The sequence below is a fragment of the Candoia aspera genome, chromosome 2 (genome assembly GCF_035149785.1).
Source record: "Candoia aspera isolate rCanAsp1 chromosome 2, rCanAsp1.hap2, whole genome shotgun sequence".
Classification (NCBI taxonomy): Eukaryota; Metazoa; Chordata; class Lepidosauria; order Squamata; family Boidae; genus Candoia; species Candoia aspera.
In genome coordinates this window covers 24,226,078-24,247,540 of record NC_086154.1, presented here as the reverse complement: position 1 = coordinate 24,247,540, position 21,463 = coordinate 24,226,078, and the positions used below count along the sequence as shown (strand labels likewise).

The following is a 21,463-nucleotide window of genomic DNA, read 5'->3' as shown; positions in this document are numbered from 1 at the left end:
TGGTGGGCTGAAGGTGAGTCAAAGACAACAATGTCCTTTCTTGCCCTCCAGGAACTGCAGTCACCTGTACTCATAATGGTGCGGCCTGTCAATGTTGATATGCCCTGTGTCTATCCATGTCACAAAAAAAGGACTAAGCATAGCCTATGAGCTATACCAGGATTAGTCATAGGAATGAGAAAAGGTTAAAGGCACACTGTGTTGTAGAAATTAAGGCTGCTCTTGACATATGCGACCAGATCTCAAATCTCTTTCTCATAGATCTGAGTTCAAAGAGACTTACTCCACAGTAAGAGTTGAGTGACAAGACAGTCTGAAGCCGAAAGGAAAGTAAAAATGTTTAAGGGAGTTGAAAGGTAAAGATGTTGGAAAGAGAAGCATGTTTTCCAAGTCCTGGCCTGAGACCACATTCGATGGAGTATCCGCTTAGTTACGGGAATTTTTTTTGTTCATAAAGTTTCAATTCTATTTTCATTTATAGCACGTTGAGTCTGATTCTTTTGGTCCAACCTGTTGGCAGATGCTGGGAAAGCCTTTAGCCCAGGAGAGGTCAAAAAAGTCACACACCAAGCATTTCTATAAAAATAATTTATTTACAGAAAGCAAAACAAAAACAAAACATATTTAAAGGACTTAGCTCCCTTGGAGCAAGCCTTGCTCGGCTACATTGCCAGCAGAGAAAAAAGAGGAAGTAAGAACAAGTCCGGGCAGGTTTCCTCCCCCCAGGCTATTTTGCATGAAGCACGTGAGAGGAGACAACCACTTGCAACCTTTTCACCCGGCCAAAATGACTAGGCACAATAGCAGCTTAATCTGTTAGTAGGAAAACCTCAACACAACCATTGTCCACTGAGCCTTGCAACTGCACTTCTGGGATATATTCTGGGTATGGAGAAAGCAGCAGACAAGATGCAAAATAACTTGACAGTGTTTCTTGCATTCTGATCTAGCTTTGCCTTTTTATTCCAAACGGCAGTGTGAAGGCTATTTTCTCTCAATTTATTGAGCTCTATGTGTATTTCATTAAGTCAGGGAGGAGAGAGAACAGCCTACCTTCACAAGAACAAATGTGCCATTTACTGGGGAAAAAAACATGGTAACACAGCTTGAAACTTCAAGAAACAAAATTAAATGAGCTGTGAAGATTATTGAAAATCTATCAGAGCCTAATGAAAAGTACCTTGTGTTCTCTCCAAAGTTGAAAAAAAAGAGAGTCTAGTATGATTTGATGAATTCAATTTCAGCTCTTCTACAAAGAAAGTTCTAAATTGGGATCTTATGTGTTCTTCCATTTCACAGCTCAGATAGAGTGGAGACCTGAAAACTACGGTCAGATAATCATATAGACTAGGCAAACTCTTAGAATAGATTGTCAAGCAGCAAGTTTTCAGAAAAATATATACTATTTCCAGGATCCAACATGAGTATATTTAGAACAAATCATGTCTTATTAATACAGGTAGTCCTCGCTTAACGACCACAATTGAGACTGGTATTTTGGTTGCTAAATGAAATGGTCATTAAGTGAATCACCAGGTCATTAAGCAAACCACATGTGAATCAACAGTTCCCCATTGATTTTGCTTGCCAGAAGCTGGCCAGGAAGGTAGAAAATGGCAATCACAGGACCATGGGATGCTGTGAGGGTCATAAATGTGAACAGGTTGACAAGCACCCAAATCACAATCACGTGACCATGGGAACATTGTGAAGGTTGTAAGTGTGAGCCCCAGTTGTAAGTCAGGTTTTTCAGCACTGTCGTGCTGAACTATCACTAAATGAATAGTCCTTAAGTGAGGACTACCTGTATTACCTCTTTGTTTAGGTCAAGGGTGTGCTGTGGATATATTGTTTCTTGATAGCAAGAAACCATTTAGCAAAGTTTTTTATTATGAACATCTGGACAGAATGGATGAATATAGAGTAGTTAATAGTATAGTCTGGTGGATTTGCAACTAGTTCAGCAATTGTACCCAAAGAATAATCGTAAATGAGTCTGCATCATCCTGGAGGTACATATCCAGTGGGGTCCCTCAGGGCTCTGTGTTTAGCCCAGTATTATTTAACATCTTCGTAAATGAGTTCATTGAAGTTGGGTGGCTAATAAATTCAAATACATATATAAATAAATGTCCTTAGAGGATGGAAGTGATGTTTATCAGATTTGTGGATGACACCAAGCAAGGGAATGCATGTGGAAAAGATCTAAAAGTTTCAGTGGACCACAAGCCAAACATGAGCAGCTAAAAGGTTAATGCACTTTTAGGTTGCATGATCAGAAACCTTGCATCCAGATCATGGGAAATAACAGTTCCATTCTACTCTGCATTTGTTAGGCCACACTTGGAGTATGACGTCCATTTTTGTGCTGTTTATTCATTTATTTATTACATTTATATCCTCCCACAATCCCATGGACTTTTGGTGGTTTAGACATGGAGAAGTTGAAGTGGGTTGAAGGGACACAATAAGGGTGATATGGGATCTAGAAACCAAGCCATATGAAGAATAAGGCTATCATCTGCAATATAAGACATACCTATTTTCTTCTGAAAGTGAGAGCCAGATGGATTGAATTAAACTAAGGAGATTCTTTTACTAGGAAGAATTTCCTGATTGCATGAGCTGTGAAACAGTGGAATAATATGCCTAAACAGTGATTACCCCCCCACCCTGAAGGCCATCTTCTGGGCATGGTTTTGTGGATTCCTTCACTGCAGAGGGATGGATGTGAAGATGTATAAGGTCAACATGGACCTTCTATATGGCCTGGTTTCATGTCCCAGTACCAAAAATGGGTCTCTCATATCCAAACCAACTAGCCAACCATCTCCCCATCCACAGAGTTTGGTTTGTTCCCTCTCTTTTGAGCTTTACGTAGAAGGTAAAATCTTTATTTCATCATGTTTTTAATCAGTCATGACTTTTGAAGCTCCTGCTGGGACAAATTTACTTCTTAAACTAATTCATCCTCTTTATGTTTCTTGCTTGCTGCTGATTTAATAACATTGCAGATTTGCTATCTTTACTTTTCTTTTTGTTTATGCTTTAAATATTCTGTCTTTTATATTTCATGAATATTAAATAAAAGTAGTGCAAATGAAGGCAAATTATTTTGCAGCCTGCTAGACGTAAGTAATGAGGTAGATTCTGAAACACTCTCTGATGAGCCCTCTGTCATCAATTATAGATTTTGAACTTTTCCAAAGTTTCTTCATCAGAATCTTTGTCTCCTTGTTTTCCGTGAGTTTGTTCATCATTTCATCTGCTTTCGTCAGATTCTCTACAGCACTCACAGTTTATTTTGCCATTTTACTCCTAAATGGCTCCAAGCTAATAAAGATCAGAAACATCAAATAAATGCCAATATATATTACAATAGCATTAATCAACAGTAAACGCTATAAAGATTAGAAACATCAAACAAATTCCAATATATATTACAATAGCATTAATCAACAGTAAACACTATAAAGATCAGAAACATCAAATAAATGCCAATATATATTACAATAGCATTAATCAACAGTAAACACTATAAAGATTAGAAACATCAAACAAATGCCAATATATATTACAATAGCACTAATCCACAGAGGTAGATCATAAATGAAAAACTAACATCACCCAATGTTCTCTTCTAGAGCCAAGTTTCACCTCTTTCCAAAAACACAGCACAAGAAGGTGGTTAACATATGTAAATGGGCAGTGATTTCAATGATCTGGAGACACTTATACCCAGTTGTGCACAATATCTTATCATCTCCCCCTTTCTTCTGCCCAAGTGCCCCCTTAGCTATACTGCCAAAATAATCCATATTGCATATAAATACTATCATGAATCTTTAGTGAGACACAGCAAGCTATCTAAATTAATGAAATCTATGCATAGAGACATTTACACTTTGTATAATTCTAGGGTTTGAGTCCAGAATATAAAAATCCCATGCACTGGAAATGGGTGGTATTTGTATTTATTTGTATTCCTCCAGTTCTATTGATCATGGTAATCACTAGCTACTGAAATGGTCCTGCAACTTACATGCAGCCGTACATGGTTTTGGTACAACCGTGTTTTCATCAGCCTTCCTTGTAAAATAAACCCAAGTACAAGTATGCCTTTCGCTACCGCTGGCTTCATGTTATTCCGTTGGCTTCCCAAAGGAAGCTTTTCAACATTGCTGAGTTGTTGTCTTGCGCTTTTTCTTACCACTTTAATTAATTAGCACAGTGTCACTCCTGTTGCTTTTTTTAATGTGTATGACAGTTGGTGACATTTGCTTTAACCTTTTCCCTTCCAAGGTGACAGTGCTGAGTTGGCAGACTGCTGCTTCTCTTTTCCTAATGCTTTTCTTGTGGATGTTTTCACAGCTGGGGGACTCAGGGCGACTTTACCACGACGCATGCCCTTCCAGCTGTGAAGGTGAAGCTGTTCACGGAGAATACTGGTGTCCTGGCTTTGGAAGACAAAGAACTTGGGCGGGTAAGGGCAGCCACAGCTGTTGACCACCCTAGCTGTGGTCCTTTTGTAAATCACAAAAGAATGCAACAATGGAAATGACATTTCATCTCTTATTTTTGGCATAACTACACAGTGGCAGAACTAGAGCTGCCAAAACATTTCTTGAAGAAGGAAGGAAACTTTGGACAGCTCTTAGAAAAAACTCAAATGTACAGTGGCAATTGAACACACACACACACACACCAAAAATACCCTTGCTTGGGGCTGAAAGTAGGATCTGAAATACATTTCTACAAGTATCACAATCGATAAAGCATTTCAAAGAGAAGGCTGCCTGAGGACCTTGCATGAAAGAAAACAGGTGTATTGAATATTCCGCCCAAAGTGATGAAATGCAGCTCCAAAAAAAATCAGAGTTGAAAATAAATTACTGTTAAGAGTGGTAGGGAAAAGGGGAATTTCTCATCCCAGGGTCAAACCTTCCCTAGAATAAACATTACTAAACTTTTGGAAAGAAACTGAGAATGCAGGTATTGGGGACAAATATGTGTGAATCCAGTTCTATGTAGTTAAAGCATGAAGTTAATGGTGCTTCAGCTGACTAAGGGTAGTTAAAATATTGTGGCTGAGTGGTGAACCTGTGGGTCCTACGGAAGATCCCCCTGTAGAAGCACTGGCATCTTCTTCCACTGGCCCAGCTGAGACATTAGGAGGGTGAGGGGAGAGGAAGATCCCAAGAATGTATTTCCCCCAGATGAGTGCAAATCAATGCTGATCTCATTTTAGAGCAGAGGCGGGATGGCTGCTGAGGCTGTTAACAGTCTCCCTCAGCTTTCGCTAGCAAAGGGGTAGGGTGAGGTACCCACAGCGACTCTGTGGATCTGTGGAATGGATTTCATTTGTCATCTCTCCGATCAGTAGATAATTCAGCATATTCAGTTTGGCAGTACAGCTGCTGTTGATTAACTGTGGCCTGTCCATTTCTTCCTCCAGCTGCTAAAGCTGATAATAATGCCAACTTTCATTTTTTTATTATTTAACTGGTTCCCAGTGATATCAGCTATATAACACCATGTTCCTGAGTGTTTCTTCTTTTTTGCTCTATGCCACTACAGTTCGATGTCGTTTTTCCCCCCCTAATGCCTTCAGCAGCACAATTTATCTTGGTGACAGACATAATTGCCAATCAATTTCCTTTGGGCTCTGCTTTCCCTCTTCCCAGCCTCCTCTGCTTTTCACTTACTGCTATATGGGACATAAAGAACATCTATCTATAAGCCCCTTTGAAAGTGGAGAATGCCAGATACCTCATTTTCCTTCAGTTAAGAACATTTACTTTTGCCCCCCGTCCTTTGTACAAGTTATCTATAAGTCCTAACTCTAATTTGAAGTAATGTTATTGTATATGCTGATGATGCCCCATACATGAGAAATGTCTGCATGGATTCATTTTATCCTGTAACTGAGCAAACCAGCTTAAAATGTATGCATAAGTATGTGTGTATGTGTGTGTTTTAAAGTCTGTCACAATCTAACTGGAAGGAACATTTGTTTGTTGGTTTGTTTGTTTGGCTTATATATTGTTCCACTTCTAAAGACTCTGAGTGGCCCACAAATAATAATAAGAAAATTAATCAGAAGTTATTTCCATAAACATAATTAACAAGGACCTGATGTGTTATCATTCAGGCAGCAGAATCTTAAGTGACCCAAAATGTTTCTCTGGAAAGCCATGTTAATGGCTTTTCAAAAATATAATAGGGAAGGGGTAATCTGAATAACTGGGGTAAACTGTTCCACAGGTGGGAGGGGGCATCACCAAGAAGGCTCAAGCATGAAGCCCCTGTAGACGTCCTTCCCTTAAATTTGGGAGTCTCAGCAAGCCCTCTCTTATTTCGAGGTTGGGGGCAGATTCAATTTGGAGAAAGCAGTTTTGGATATCTCCCTCTATCCAGGCCAGGTATCCAGGCCATGTAGGTGATAACCAGCATCTTGAATTTCACCTGGAAGCTAACTGGTAGCCAATGCACCTCCTGAAGTAGAAGCGTTAATCCCACAACTACTTTTGGCATGGCATGCTGAAGCTGGTGAAGCTCTCAAATGGTCTTCGAAGACAGCCCCATGTATGTGGAACTGCAATAGTCCAGTTGCAAGATGACAAGGGCATGATGACCAAGAGCAAAACTTCTTGTTTCAAAAAGGTCTGCAACTTGTTCACAAGATACAATTTTGCAAAGGCCCTCCTAGCCAAAGTACCCCCACTCAAGCTGGCTCTATCTGGGAAGGTGCAACTGTGTCAAGAGGCACAAGTGGGAAATTCTTTGAAAAAGTTGGCTTACAAATCCACAGCCACTCCATCTTACTAAGATTCAGTTTAAGCCTGTTTCTGCCCATCCATATCCTAATGACCTCCAAGGACTGGGTCAAGATAATGATGACACCTCACCCTATGATGGTGGATAACCTCTCCTAGCAATTATGTATAAATGTTAATCAGCAGCAGGGAGAGGACCATATCATGGTTGATGGAATCAAAAGCTGCAAACAGATCAAAGAGGACCAAAAGAATCACACTCCCCTATCCTGGTTTACCACAGGACAAAAACAAAAAGGACCAGTGTAGTTCTTGTCTGACACCCAGGGCTGAATACTGACTGGAAAGAGTCCAGATAATCCATTTCATCCAGGATTCTTTGTAGCTGTAATCCATGCATCTTTTCAACAAACTTTCTTAAGGGAAGGCTGGAGATTGGTCAATAATTGTCTAGAACAACTAGGTTGAGGAATAATTTCTTCATGCCAACAACTGTTTCAAGGCAGGAGGCAACACCCCTTCACTCAAGAACATATCTACCACTGCCATACTCAACATCCCATTACCACAACCACCCCAGCAGTTTTCACTAGCCTGTTGAGACAGGTGTCCAGTGCACAGGTGGCCAAGTTTGAAAGCACAAGGAACCTTTTTCTCAGGAGCTTCAGGCTCAAACCTAACCAAGATAACCTTCCAAGATGTAGTCTTGTTATCTTATCTGGACATTCCCAACTGGCATTTAACTCAATGGATGTAAGCAAGTTTATTCTCCAGGTGCTGCACAAATTATTGCAGTGGTCTAACAGACAATCTTCTAACTCGGTTTTCCCTAATAGGGACCAAGACACTTTAAATAATGGTGCTGGATGCAGTAATAATGGTGCTATCCATGGTTGCAGTAAGAATGGAGAAGTAAGGATGCTTCATCACTCTTACTACATTGCTGTTGGCTCAATCTCAAGCTCCTACACTTATTCACAGACACTTGTGATACCAAATGTAAAAACAGAGGTGATCTATACAAGATGAATGAAAAGATTAGTAGTGCAAACCTGTACATATCAATTTAAAACCAAGTCCTGTTGATTTCAGTGGCACTTGCTCCCAATGTAAGGTGTGTTGTTGTTTATTCATTTAGTCGCTTCCGACTCTTCGTGACTTCATGGACCAGCCCACGCCAGAGCTTCCTGTCAGTCGTTGACAGCCCCAGCTCCCCCAGGGACAAATCCATCACCTCTAAAATATCATCCATCCATCTTGCCCTTGGTCAGCCCCTCTTCCTTTTGCCTTCCACTCTCCCTAGCATCAGCACCTTCTCCAGGCTGTCCTGTCTTCTCATTATGTGGCCAAAGTATTTCAGTTTTTCCTTTAATATCATTCCCTCAAGTGAGCAATCTGGCTTTATTTCCTGGAGGATGGACTGGTTTGATCTTCTTGCAGTCCAAGGCACTCTCAGAATTTTCCTCCAACAAATGTAAGGTGTAGAGAATTAAAAATTAAGACAATATTTTATAAGTACTGTGCAGTGCTTCAGATTTGATTCCAAAAAGTTACTTTGGAGCACATGTGTTAGCCCTTCAAGGTAGTCCAGACAAGAAGTACTACTATGCACACTAACTTTATCTTTATTATATGGTTCTTCAGCAAAGGATCGTTACCTTGTGGTGGTGCTGGAGTTTGAGCACCTCAATGATGCCATGAGCTAAACCGTGAAGGGCCACCCAAGACGGGAAGGTCATGACAGAGAGGTCAGACTAAATGTGATCCCTGGGGAAGGTAATGGCAACCCACCCCAGTATTCTTGCCGTGAAAACTAAATGGATCAGTACAACCAGAGATATGTTGGTATACCATCGGAAAATGAGACCCCCAGGTCGGAAGATGGTCAAAATGCTACTGGGGAGGAACAGAGGATGAGCTCAACTAGCCCCAGACGTGATGACGCAGCTAGCTCAAAGCCGAAAGGACGGCTAGCGGCCAACGGTGCTGGTGGTGAACGGCGAATCCGATGTTCTAAGGATCAACACACCATTGAAACCTGGAATGTAAGATCTATGAGCCAGGGCAAATTGGATGTGGTTATTGGTGAGATGTCAAGATTAAAGATAGACATTTTGGGCGTCAGTGAACTGAAATGGACTGGAATGGGCCACTTCACATCAAATGACCACCATATCTACTACTGTGGACAAGAGGACCACAGAAGAAATGGAGTAGCCTTCATAATTAATAGTAAAGTGGCTAAAGCAGTGCTTGGATACAACCCCAAAAACGACAGAATGATCTCAATTCGAATTCAGGGCAAGCCATCTAACATCACAGTGATACAAATATACCACAAATGCTGAAGAAGCTGAAGTAGAGCAGTTCTATGAGGATCTGCAGCACCTACTGGACAACACGCCTAAAAGAGATGTTATTTTCAACACGGGAGACTGGAATGCTAAGGTGGGCAGTCAAATGACACCTGGAATTACAGGTAAGTATGGCCTGGGAGAACAAAATGAAGCAGGATATAGGCTGATAGACTTTTGCCAAGACAATTCACTCTGCATAACAAACACTCTCTTCCAACAACCTAAGAGACGGCTTTATACATGGACTTCACCAGATGGACAACACCGAAATCAGATTGATTACATCCTTTGCAGCCAAAGGTGGCGGACATCTGTACAGTCGGTAAAAACAAGGCCTGGAGCTGACTGTAGTTCAGATCATGAACTTCTTCTTGCACAATTTAGGATCAGACTAAAGAGATTAGGGAAGACCCACAGATCAGCTAGATATGAGCTCACTAATATTCCTAAGGAATATGCAGTGGAGGTGAAGAATCGATTTAAGGGACTGGACTTAGTAGATAGGGTCCCGGAAGAACTCTGGACAGAAGTTGGCAGCATTGTTCAGGAGGCTGCAATAAAATACATCCCAAAGAAAGAGAAAACCAAGAAGGCAAAGTGGCTGTCTGCTGAGACACTAGAAGTAGCCCAAGAAAGAAGGAAAGCAAAAGGCAACAGTGATAGGGGGAGATATGCCCAATTAAATGCAAAATTCCAGAGGTTAGCCAGAAGAGATAAGGAATTATTTTTAAACAAGCAATGCGCGGAAGTGGAAGAAGACAATAGAATAGGAAGGACAAGAGACCTCTTCCAGAAAATTAGAAACATTGGAGGTAAATTCCAGGCCAAAATGGGTATGATCAAAAACATAGATGGCAAGGACCTAACAGAAGAAGAAGAGATCAAAAAAAGGTGGCAAGAATATACAGAAGACCTGTATAGGAAGGATAACAATATCGGGGATAGCTTTGACGGTGTGGTCAGTGAGCTAGAGCCAGACATCCTGAAGAGTGAGGTTGAGTGGGCCTTAAGAAGCATTGCTAATAACAAGGCAGCAGGAGACGACGGCATCCCAGCTGAACTGTTCAAAATCTTGCGAGATGATGCTGTCAAGGTAATGCATGCTATATGCCAGCAAATTTGGAAAACACAAGAATGGCCATCAGATTGGAAAAAATCAACTTATATCCCCATACCAAAAAAGGGAAACACTAAAGAATGTTCAAACTATCGAACAGTGGCACTCATTTCACATGCCAGTAAGGTAATGCTCAAGATCCTGCAAGGTAGACTTCAGCAGTTCATGGAGCGAGAATTGCCAGATGTACAAGCTGGGTTTAGAAAAGGCAGAGGAACTAGAGACCAAATTGCCAATATCCGCTGGATAATGGAAAAAGCCAGGGAGTTTCAGAAAAACATCTATTTCTGTTTTATTGACTATTCTAAAGCCTTTGACTGTGTGGACCATAACAAATTGTGGCAAGTTCTTAGTGGTATGGGGATACCAAGTCATCTTGTATGCCTCCTGAAGAATCTGTATAACGACCAAGTAGCAACAATAAGAACAGACCACGGAACAACGGACTGGTTTAAGATTGGGAAAGGAGTACGGCAGGGCTGTATACTCTCACCCTACCTATTCAACTTGTATGCAGAACACATCATGCGACAAGCTGGCCTTGAGGAATCCAAGGCTGGAGTTAAAATCTCTGGAAGAAACATTAACAATCTCAGATATGCAGATGATACCACTTTGATGGCTGAAAGTGAAGAGGAACTGAGGAGCCTTATGATGAAGGTGAAAGAAGAAAGTGCAAAAACTGGTTTGCAGCTAAACCTCAAAAAAACCAAGATTATGGCAACCAGCTTGATTGATAACTGGCAAATAGAGGGAGAAAATGTAGAAGCAGTGAAAGACTTTGTATTCCTAGGTGCAAAGATTACTGCAGATGCTGACTGCAGTCAGGAAATCAGAAGACACTTAATCCTTGGGAGAAGAGCAATGACAAATCTCGATAAAATAGTTAAGAGCAGAGACATCACACTGACAACAAAGGCCCACATAGTTAAAGCAATGGTGTTCCCTGTAGTAACATATGGCTGCGAGAGCTGGACCATAAGGAAGGCTGAGAGAAGGAAGATCGATGCTTTGGAACTGTGGTGTTGGAGGAAACTTCTGAGAGTGCCTTGGACTGCAAGAAGATCAAACCAGTTCATACTCCAGGAAATGAAGCCAGACTGCTCACTTGAGGGAATGATATTCAAGGCAAAACTGAAATACTTTGGCCACACAATGAGAAGACAGGACACCCTGGAGAAGATGCTGATGCTAGGGAGAGTGGAGGGCAAAAGGAAGAGGGGCCGACCAAGGGCAAGATGGATGGATGATATTCTAGAGGTGACGGACGTGTCCCTGGGGGAGCTGGGGGTGTTGACGACCGACAGGAAGCTCTGGCGTGGGCTGGTCCATGAAGTCACGAAGAGTCGGAAGTGACTAAACGAATAAACAACAACAACAATTAAATGGTTACATTAACAGAATCTAGCAAGACTGAAAGTGTTTCTCCCCTCCTCTCTTTTTGTGGACTGAGATACTTTTTACATGCTGGTTGTTCAGTCTCTGGCTCTTCCTCCTGTCTCCCAAGGTCATTCCCCATATCATTACAACATGGGAGTGTAAACATGGCAGCAGTCTGCAACTCTTTAATGCAACTACATCCTTTTCCAGGATTATGCAATTGCCCTTTACAACTACTATGTGCTCCCAGGAAAAAACACAGCTGCAGCCAACAATTGCAGACATGTGTTAATTTTGTACTCTGTGTCCTTCAAACCATTTGTTTGGCATTCAGTCCAAAGTATCCTGCAGCCTTACATTTTACTATAATGTCAGTTAGTGTCCATTTATTAGCATAGCATATTAAAAAGGTACAGGGATTCCCATCTGTGTGAGATTTCCATTGTTAATGTTTCTCAAGCGAAAGTGCTCCATGTCCCTCTAAACAAGAGTCCTTATTCAGATTTAGAAACTGTAGTGTCACAGGAGCATGAGTTCTGAGAAGAAATCAGTGTATTTGCAGAATTGCAATTATCTCTGCTCATTTTAGTTTATGAGATCAATTGTCCCCCGTTTTGGAAGCCAGTTATATTATCTGAATATGGGGAATCATTCTCTGCCCCACTCTTGTTGCTCCATTAGTATTGCCTCTGCAAAAACAAATAAATGTAAAAGAAGAGCATCCGGCCACAGCATCTTTGTATCTTACTCCAATTTGTCTATTTCCTGGCTCCTTGAAGCATGAATATAACTTGGAATAATCAAAACTCTCACCTTAAACCAAAGGTTTTGGATTATGAAATATGATGATGATGATGGTGATGGTGATGGTGATGGTGATGGTGATGACGATGACAATGATGATGGATGGGCAGGCAAGTCTGGTATATTCCCATAGTCCCTGAGGACTCCTGGCAGTTAATCACAGAATTAAAATATCCACTGTAAATAATACAAGGAATAACATAAACAACTATAAAACCATGGGAGCAATAAACTGAGATTACTTCCCCAAAGCACAAATCTGTGTTCTACAGCTGGTTGTTATTAATATTTATTCCACCACAGAGAAATAGAAAGTAAGTCCATTTTTGAAGATGAGCAGATGAAGTAAATACTATTTCAAAAGAAGCTGCTTTTAAAAAAGGCAGATTTTGTTAAGATCTGATTTTTTTGTTTGATTGGAATGGAACATATTTCAATTACAGTTTGGTGAAGATTCCAGAACTTCCAACCTAGTATTTGCAGTAAAAACAATAAGCCCTAATGTCTGCAATTTGGAAATTATTGTTCCATGGTGTGTTCAGTAACAGGAAGAACAAAACAAAGTAGCTGAAATCTGAAAGCACTGGATAAGCGTATTTCTATTACAACCATACGTCCTCATTTACGTATCTACAAATAAACTCCTGAAAACTGTGTCATGATCTTTAAATCAAAGTCACAGTGTTCTGGAAGAGAAACTGTGGAGCTTTGATGAGGGAATTATCCAGCATAGAATGCTATGGAGTCCATTACTTATTTTTACAAGAACGGACTGTTTTTGTAACTAGATAGCGACTATTTGGTTAACTCCACAAAGACTGTATGAAGCAGGCAAAGTGGAACTGATGAGCTTCAGAGAGGAGGATAGGAAGATGGTATTTAACTAGGAAAAAGGAAGGTAGAGGGGATAATCCAGACAGAAAATCTAGAAGGCTATTTCTATTGGAGATAGACACCGGAATGTAAATAGTTTGACTCTAGGGAACTTGATGAGGAAATTTAAACAATGCTGATGGAAGAGTTTAAGGGGAAAGTGAAAGAACCAAGACTGAGCAGATTGATTATAAAGGGTGATTGGCCTTTAAATCTCAAAAACAGGTGCCCGGGCTTTTGCATTTTGCATTTTGCATTTATTCTGTTTGCCCTGCATTTATATGGTTTTTATCATTTTGTTTTGGGAATTGTTTGCTTAAGATGAGCAAATATATATTTCCTGAATAAATACATTTTAAAAATGCAAGGAACTAAGGAGAGGGGTGAGAAGCTGCAAAGAGGCTGAGAATTGGGAGTCTGTAAACTGAAACCAGTTGTCACGCTTCACTTTGCTGTTTTCTTCTGATTAAATACATTATCAATATCTGGGTCAAAACACACACACTGTACTTATAGGGACCTTACTAACTTTCTGTCACTTTACTGATGAGTTAACCTTTTCTTTGTATTTTCATTTCCAGCATAGAGGACAATTTAGCTCTATTGGCAATATTTCATTCAATAAAATGAACCTCCGCCCCTTGAATGTGAAGGCGACTGCTTTTATTATCTATATGTTTAATATATTAAAGTATGACCATTCTGTAGCCATACTTTTTAATGTGTTCCTCTTTGTTTAATGACTTTTCAAAACCATTCATTATTACGTATGCTTAAATTATTCATGACCAGCCAAAATTTATTGCAGTCCTCTCAGTACCAAGATTGCTTTTTGTGGATATCTTCCACTTTATACCTCCCAATAAAATTTTATTTTTTGTTTGTTTATTTATTGCTCACATTTATATGGCTGCCCATCTCACACAGGGCAACCCTGGGAGGTGTACAACTCTTGGGTGAGATGGGTGGCCAAATAAATGTATTATTGAATCTGTATAAAATGTATAAATGAAGTTGTATAAAAATATAAAATGATTATTAAAAATATTATCACAAAAAAATAAAAACACTACAAAATATAAAATAAGTAATGAGCGTTAAAATGTATTTGAAGATCAAACTATTAATACAAATGAGGACAATTTCAGATTATTGGCTTCTCCTTGTGTCATAACATATGTAAAAAAGGGGTGGGGTTTTGATCGCATGGTTGTGGCCACCATCCTGACCCCATCCCTGAATGCTGCCCTTCAAAACCACACACTGGAATTTGATGTGGCAGGCTGGAAGCTCTTCTCACTCTTGAGCTACTTCTCAATTTTCAATTTGATACTGACCTGGTTTGCATATCATGCTGAGTCATGACGGTTGGGCTTAGGCATCCAAAATCAAACCACAAACCATTATGGTTAAGGTGGAACAATATGGTTTGTTTTAAGTAGCAGTACAGTTGGTAATGCAGAGAAAAGGTTACTTTCAGACACTGCTTTTCTGGTGCAACCACCCTGCCCAGTCATGGAATCATATGGTAGATATGACCCTAAAAAGACCTTTAATCTTCCCAATGTTCTTTTCTATCTGTTGAAGAGGAAAAGGTGGTGAAGCTGTATAATGCTCTTTGGCTGGTAAAGTAGTGTCACTCGAGTGCCTCTCATTTATTTTACTTTTCATTGGACTGATGTCGCAACAATGAAGATTAAACATCATTCTTATCTATGATGCTATCCCAGGAACTCTTATCTGGGAGCAAAATAATTTGGGGGGATTCTATCTCAGTATGTCGATGAAGATCCTCAGTCGTCCAGGTGGAATTGTCTGTAGGCTGAGTCATGGCAAGTGGATTTCCTTCTTTGTGGTAGAAAGGTTTTGCTGCTTGTCCAAGCAGCTTCTTCAGTCTATCTCAGTATATATTCGTAGGATCTGCATAGGATTGCACACACATACGCTCTAAATCTCTGCATGTTAAAACTTTGTCTTATTCAGGTTGTTCTTCACCCTACACCAAATAGCCCAAAACAATCTGAATGGCACAAAATGGCTGTTTCCAAAAACTGTCCTGATCAAGATCTGAAAATCAAGCTTGCTGTCAGAATGGATAAACCTCAGAATATGAAGCATTCTGGGTAAGTGTTTTTTTTGCAAACAACAGTGATTGCACGTTAGCATATTTCCTAACTTTATCATAATTGGAAAATATGAAGTATTAACTTCTTCTCCCTTTGAATGAGCTTGAAAACTGATTAAGTGGGACTTAATTTTCATCTTTTTGAGAATGATTGACATTTTATTCCCTAGCACATTTTACCTCTCTTAATATTTTAAAACAAATGTCCTCTGAAAATAATCACTAGCTGCAGTCCTGTATGTGAACTAGGATTTTTTTTTCGGTGTCAAAAAGGAACAATAAAGGTTTTTTTTAAAATATAAATCAGTAATTTCTCTGTATTTTATTTTTTGCATTGAACTTTTGGCATAGCAGATTCCTTACTGTATAATCAGAATATTCATAATAATAATTATTTTTCTTTTGAATATCCTGATTATGCTGTCATAATTATACATATAATATTCTGAATATGCTGTCAAGGTCCTTGATATATGATGGAGGATGTGAAAGCCTGGAAGGAAAGGGACAGGCTCAAGCTCAAGCCCAACAAGGTGGTGGCTGTAGGCATTTGGACCATCTGGGTCTGGAGATGCCCATCTTTAGTCTTGAAGAGGGTCACACTTGTCCCTTCTGGAGTGGTGCACAATCTGGGTGTCTTTCTGGAAGAGAAGAAGAAGAGCAGGTGGCAGCTATGGCAAGGAAGGCCTTCACACGAATTCATCTAGTGTGCCAATTGTGCCCATACATCAGCTGAGAGGCTCTTTAGGCAATCATTCATACTTTGGTCACCTTATATCATGCTTGGATATTGCAACACTCTGTACATGGGGCTGTCCTTGAAGAGCACTCAGATGTTGCAGCTGGTTCCAAATGCAGCAGCATGGGCAGTTATGAGCATGCCATGGTGTGAGGTTCTTTGTTTTCCAAGGACTGGACACTCTACAGTGTAGAAGATAACTGTACAAAATACTTCATTGTAGCACACACCTCTCCTGTTGCCCTCAGTTGACTCCACCCTCCTAGGCTGTGCAAGTTGATGTAATCATGTAAATAAGTCTTTGATGGTTAGCCCTTATAACAAATAAAAGTCTTCAAGTTTGTAAAGTGGCATTCAACCTTGGCCTCCCTCCAAAATTTCTTGTACTTGTTGGGATTAGGCGCTGCCTCAGTGAGGCTGCTCCTCTTCTGGAGGTTGCTACCAACCTCCAGGTCAAGCTCTATGCCAAGCTCCAAGCAAGAATCACACCACAATAGGCTGCTCACCATAGCTTGTGGTCCTGGCAGTTGACTGCTAGCCCTCTTGTGTGCCTGGGACAGTTGTACATTCCAGACATCACTTCCCACTTCCTTGTTTACTTGGTGTCTTCTTCTTCTTCTTTTTCTCCTACACACCCACAGTTCTGTAGACTAAGGGCCTGGGTGGGGTGAAGCTGCCTATGGACATCAGCACATTTCTAAAAATGCCAGGGTGTGGCTCAATTAGCCAGACACCTGGAACATCAGCATGGATGCTTGTGAGTAAACTATGAGTGGAGGAATGCATGCATGCATGCATGCATGCATGCATGAGCCCATCTCCTCTCAAGTTTCAGTTTGAGTTACAATTTGATTTTACCACCCTTTGGGAGAAAGGATGAGCTGAGCCTATCCTTAGGCAAGTGGGGGTGGGAAGCATTTCTGCTTGGCTGCAGCTGCTTTTCCCAAATGTAGACAGCAGCCCCAATTTCTTTCCCTCATACATGGTATGCCTGCATAACACCTCTGCTACGTGAGCTGCATTGGTTACCAGTAGGCTTCTGAGTGCAATTCAAGGTGCTGGTTATTACCTATTAAGCCCTCCATGGCATACAGCCTGGTTATCCGAGGGACTGTCTGTCTTCCATAGTTTCTGCCCATCCTATACGATCCAGCAGAGTGGCCATGCTCCTGGTTCTATTGATTAAACAGTCTCATCTGATAGGACCCAAGAAGCAGACCCTTTCTGTCATAGCTCCTGCCGTCTAGGAGGACATTCCCCAAAGATTTGTATGGGTCCCACCTGGACCTTATTCACATGAGACCTTAATACCCAGACCTTGGGTTAGAGTGGGTGGCAGACCCCTTGTGGGGATGATTCCTTGGTTACAATTTGAGTTATTTTTCCAGATATTTGCTTTTGTTATTGGTTGTATTGGATTGTTTTAAATGTATACTGTACACCAGCCAGCCTATAAATTTAGTGAATATTATATTATATAACAAGAAATCTGCTTATAGAGAAATTACACTGATTCGTACAAAAGAAACAGCTTTGCAAATAGAAATGCCCAACATTTAAAAGAGGACAAATGAGGTTTTTTTTATTATTATGCTTCCCTGTAGTTCCTGTTTTAAGTTATTTATTGGAGACATAATTTAACTAAAATACGCTCGGGTTATGGACCAGCTTCATGGAGTCTTTCTCTACATTTCCCATTGTGGAATTCAAATGCAATACATTTAGTGGAATGTGCAAAGCATTGCTGCTTTTCACATGATACAACAAATTGAAATAGTTTTTCGCTCTTCATGGCTTCTTATCTTTCATACATAGACATAAAATTATCTTTCTCAGCTGTTCCTGGACTAGGTTAGAGAAGAGCTTTACCCACACGCTGCCTTTGCACATAGAACAGAAGTGCAGACTGAAGGCACCAAGGCTACATGAGGCCTTTCAGAGCTTCGCTTGCAACCCTTGGACCTTCCAGTGTTTCAGTCAAACTGTAATTCTTAATTCAACAGAAGGGGGACTTATTAAATATTTGGGAAGCTATTACATTATCAGTCTGATAATTGCTAATTATTAACAAACTGCTGGTTTATTAAATTAAACCAAATTTATTTTTATCACATACCCAGCATACCTGGCCTATCTAGACTAATGCTGGATTTGCACATGTGGACTTACTTTTTAAAGAAAATATGTATGTTAAATCCCATGTGCATGGTCCTTGCTTTTCATAAACATTTCTTCTGATCATTCACTGTATAATTCACTCTTACATGCATTAGGCTGTATTTTATGCATGTTTTCCACTGACATGTTATCCTTATATTATAAAGAGCAATACTGAAGGTAGGACATCTGTGCTGGTGTCAGGGGCAGTATGAAAATAATATTCTAATCTCTCACCAGATATAGCAGTTACATCTTGGTATGGTTCTAATCTAATCCAGCTCCACGACTACGTCTCTTTTATCCTAATTTGCAATAAAAATATAAGTGTTGCTTTTCCACTCCATCTGTTCCAGCATTTTATCACTAATAGTAGCCAATTATTTACCATGTGAAACTCACTGGAATGATATAATACAATAACCATGCTCTGTTATTTCCATCTAACATTTAGGAATCAAATCTACATGGCTTCCCATCATGGAGGATCCATGTGGCTTTTCATGATTATTAGCCATTCATAAGTCTACATTCCATGAATTTGTCTTATATGTTTTTAAATGACCATCAGCACATTCTGTCTTACTATATTACATAATTTAATTAATTGTACTTTCTTAGCCAACACCAGCTGTGTTGTCATACCTGGTGGTGCTGAACAAAATTATAATCAGAATCTGATCATTGCTGGCATTTTCCAGCTGTGGTCCTTTACAATTTGATTGTTAAGAAATGCCAGTAACTTTTGTTTGTTTGTTTGTTTGTTTGAAGCAGAATGTACTGTAATGAAGTTTGCAGGAGAAATAGTAGCTGTCATGAGGAATTTCACGGTAGATTCCAGACAGATAAACTGAACTATTTTTAGTGCAAAGGAAAAGAAGGAATATTGATGTCCTTTTCTGAATGTAACATAATTGATTGTTAGAGATGGAGGCTAGGGAAAATACTAAAAGATTAGCTCACTTCTCTTTTCCATAAAAGAAAATAGCAGTTAAGCCAGTCAGCAAGCTGAAGCAATATGACAAAACATTGTCATGATTTGCTACAGATGAGAGACTGGAAAACAACGGGATGCAACAAAGAGAGTCTTTCTCTCTTCCTTCATTGCTTGAGATGAAGTGATTTGGACAGTTATTGGTGTCACATCAGAAGGATCTTGCTGATTTGGGTGGCCAATGATTGTCCAATCACAAGCATCACTCCAACTGTAATGGCCATTGTGGACCTGATTGCACGGAGCACTAGAATTAAGGACAGACATGGTAAGAGTTGGATATTCCCTCCCCCTCGCCCTCCCTCTTCCCACCATGGCATTTTACACAAGTCTCTTTTGTCTTTTCAGTCTGGCTGTTGTAGCTCCGTCATTTGCAACATATCAGAACTCTACAAAATTGACAGTGTGCAGCTTTGTGGCATGTTCTGATTCAGGACAAGGCAAATTTGATCAATCCAAACTACCACTGCCTGGAATTATTTTGAAGTGCTGTATACAATATATTTACATCTGTATTTCAGGTTAGAATACAGTATCTTCAGAACACAATTATTTATTTTATTTGTTAAATTTCTAGACCACCCAATTCCAAAATGACACTGGGTGGCCTCACAAAGTTAAAAGAACAACATTACATAAGTACAGCAACCATCCAAGGGGACAGAAGCTATATTTCCAATTTCCTTCCAGTTTAAAGGGGGCCTCCCAACCATCCTAACTGTAAGGCTGAGAGAAAAGCCAGGTTGTTGATGATTGCTTGAAAGTGGGCAAGATGAGGACCATACAAATCTCGAGGGAGGGTGCTCTTTCAAAGGACAAGTGCAGCAACAGAGAAGGCCTTCCTTCTAAGTTCCACTAGATGACACTATTTAATCAGTGGGAACTGGAGCAAGCTGAGTGTATTGGAGTGCCCAGGAAAGATCTTGATGGGCATCCCCACATGAAGCCCATTACAATAATTCACCTGCGAGGTGATCAAGGCATGGCTAACTGTGAGGAGGACCTCTCAGTCTAGCAATGAGCGCAACTGGTGCACAAGTTGAACCTGTACAAAGGCCTTCCTGGCCATAACTGCTGTGAGCAGGAGCTAAGAGTCCAGGAAAGAAATAGATTGTATAGCAGTCCCAAGCAGGGCAGTGCAATCCTATTCAGGACCAAGGTGGGAAGTCTGCAGCATCAGGAGGATCAAACATTCATAGCCCCTTGGGCTTGCTAGGGTGGAGCCTGATCCTGATGCAGACCGTACTGAACCTTGATAGCTTTGCTTGGTCAGCCAGGAATGAAGACACACAACAGAATATCATCAGTGTACTGATGAAGCCTGACCCCAAACTAACAGATAACCTTCCCCCAAAGATGATATCTATTGATACTTGGTAGGTAGTAAAATTCTCCTTTTCACTTTACAGAATAATACGAACGATCATAGGCTGAGCGTGCATAGTATTGCAGGCTCTGGAAATGTGTGACATCATTTTTTGGTTTACACAGAATCTGATATTTCTGGAATGTGTGCAGCTTGATCTCTTCACTGGACATGTGACAAAACAAGTTCTGAGATTAGAAGTTTGGAGAGCCGTGGCACTGATTAGATCTGCCTGTACCTTTGCTAGCAACTTTATTGAAATAAATAAATCTCCATATGAGATTCTTATTCATTAAAAAATTCCTGATGAAGCTTTTCCTTGCTTTTTTTATAGATATTTGTGGGCCATTGGCAAAAATGTCTGGAAGAGATGGAAGAAAAGGTTCTTTGTGCTAGTCCAGGTAATACGTCAACTAAAAGTTATGTTTTATTATTCTTTGACACCATTTTGTAATGTAATTAGGTTCTAGGAGCAGTGCTGATACACAAATACACACATACTATGGCCTGGTTCACACAAAAACCGAAGCTATTATGAATGAGTTCATCCATTACAGTAAGTCAGAATAAAACACATTACAGATGGTCCTCGCTTAACGACCACTATTGGTACTGGAATTTTGGTTGCTAAGCAAAGCGGTCATTAAGCAAATCCAACCCAATTTCATGACCTTTTTTGCAGTGGCCATTAAATGAATCACTATGGGCGTTAAGCGAACCATGTGGTTGTTAAGCAAATCATGCAGTTCCCCATTGATTTTGCTTGCCAGAAGCC

At 40.2% G+C, this 21,463-nt stretch overlaps 1 protein-coding gene across 4 annotated transcripts in view; it reads left to right on the top strand.

The window, feature by feature from the left end:
• Window positions 1-21,463, top strand: part of CADPS (calcium dependent secretion activator) — a 393,346-nt gene that overhangs the window by 171,342 nt on the left and 200,541 nt on the right. For all 4 annotated transcript variants that reach the window (XM_063291524.1, XM_063291525.1, XM_063291523.1 and 1 more), the window contains exons 7-9: window positions 4,372-4,483; window positions 15,291-15,430; window positions 21,023-21,089. In XM_063291524.1, the coding sequence (XP_063147594.1) occupies window positions 4,372-4,483; window positions 15,291-15,430; window positions 21,023-21,089 (319 nt within the window). The remainder of the gene's footprint in view (window positions 1-4,371; window positions 4,484-15,290; window positions 15,431-21,022; window positions 21,090-21,463) is intronic.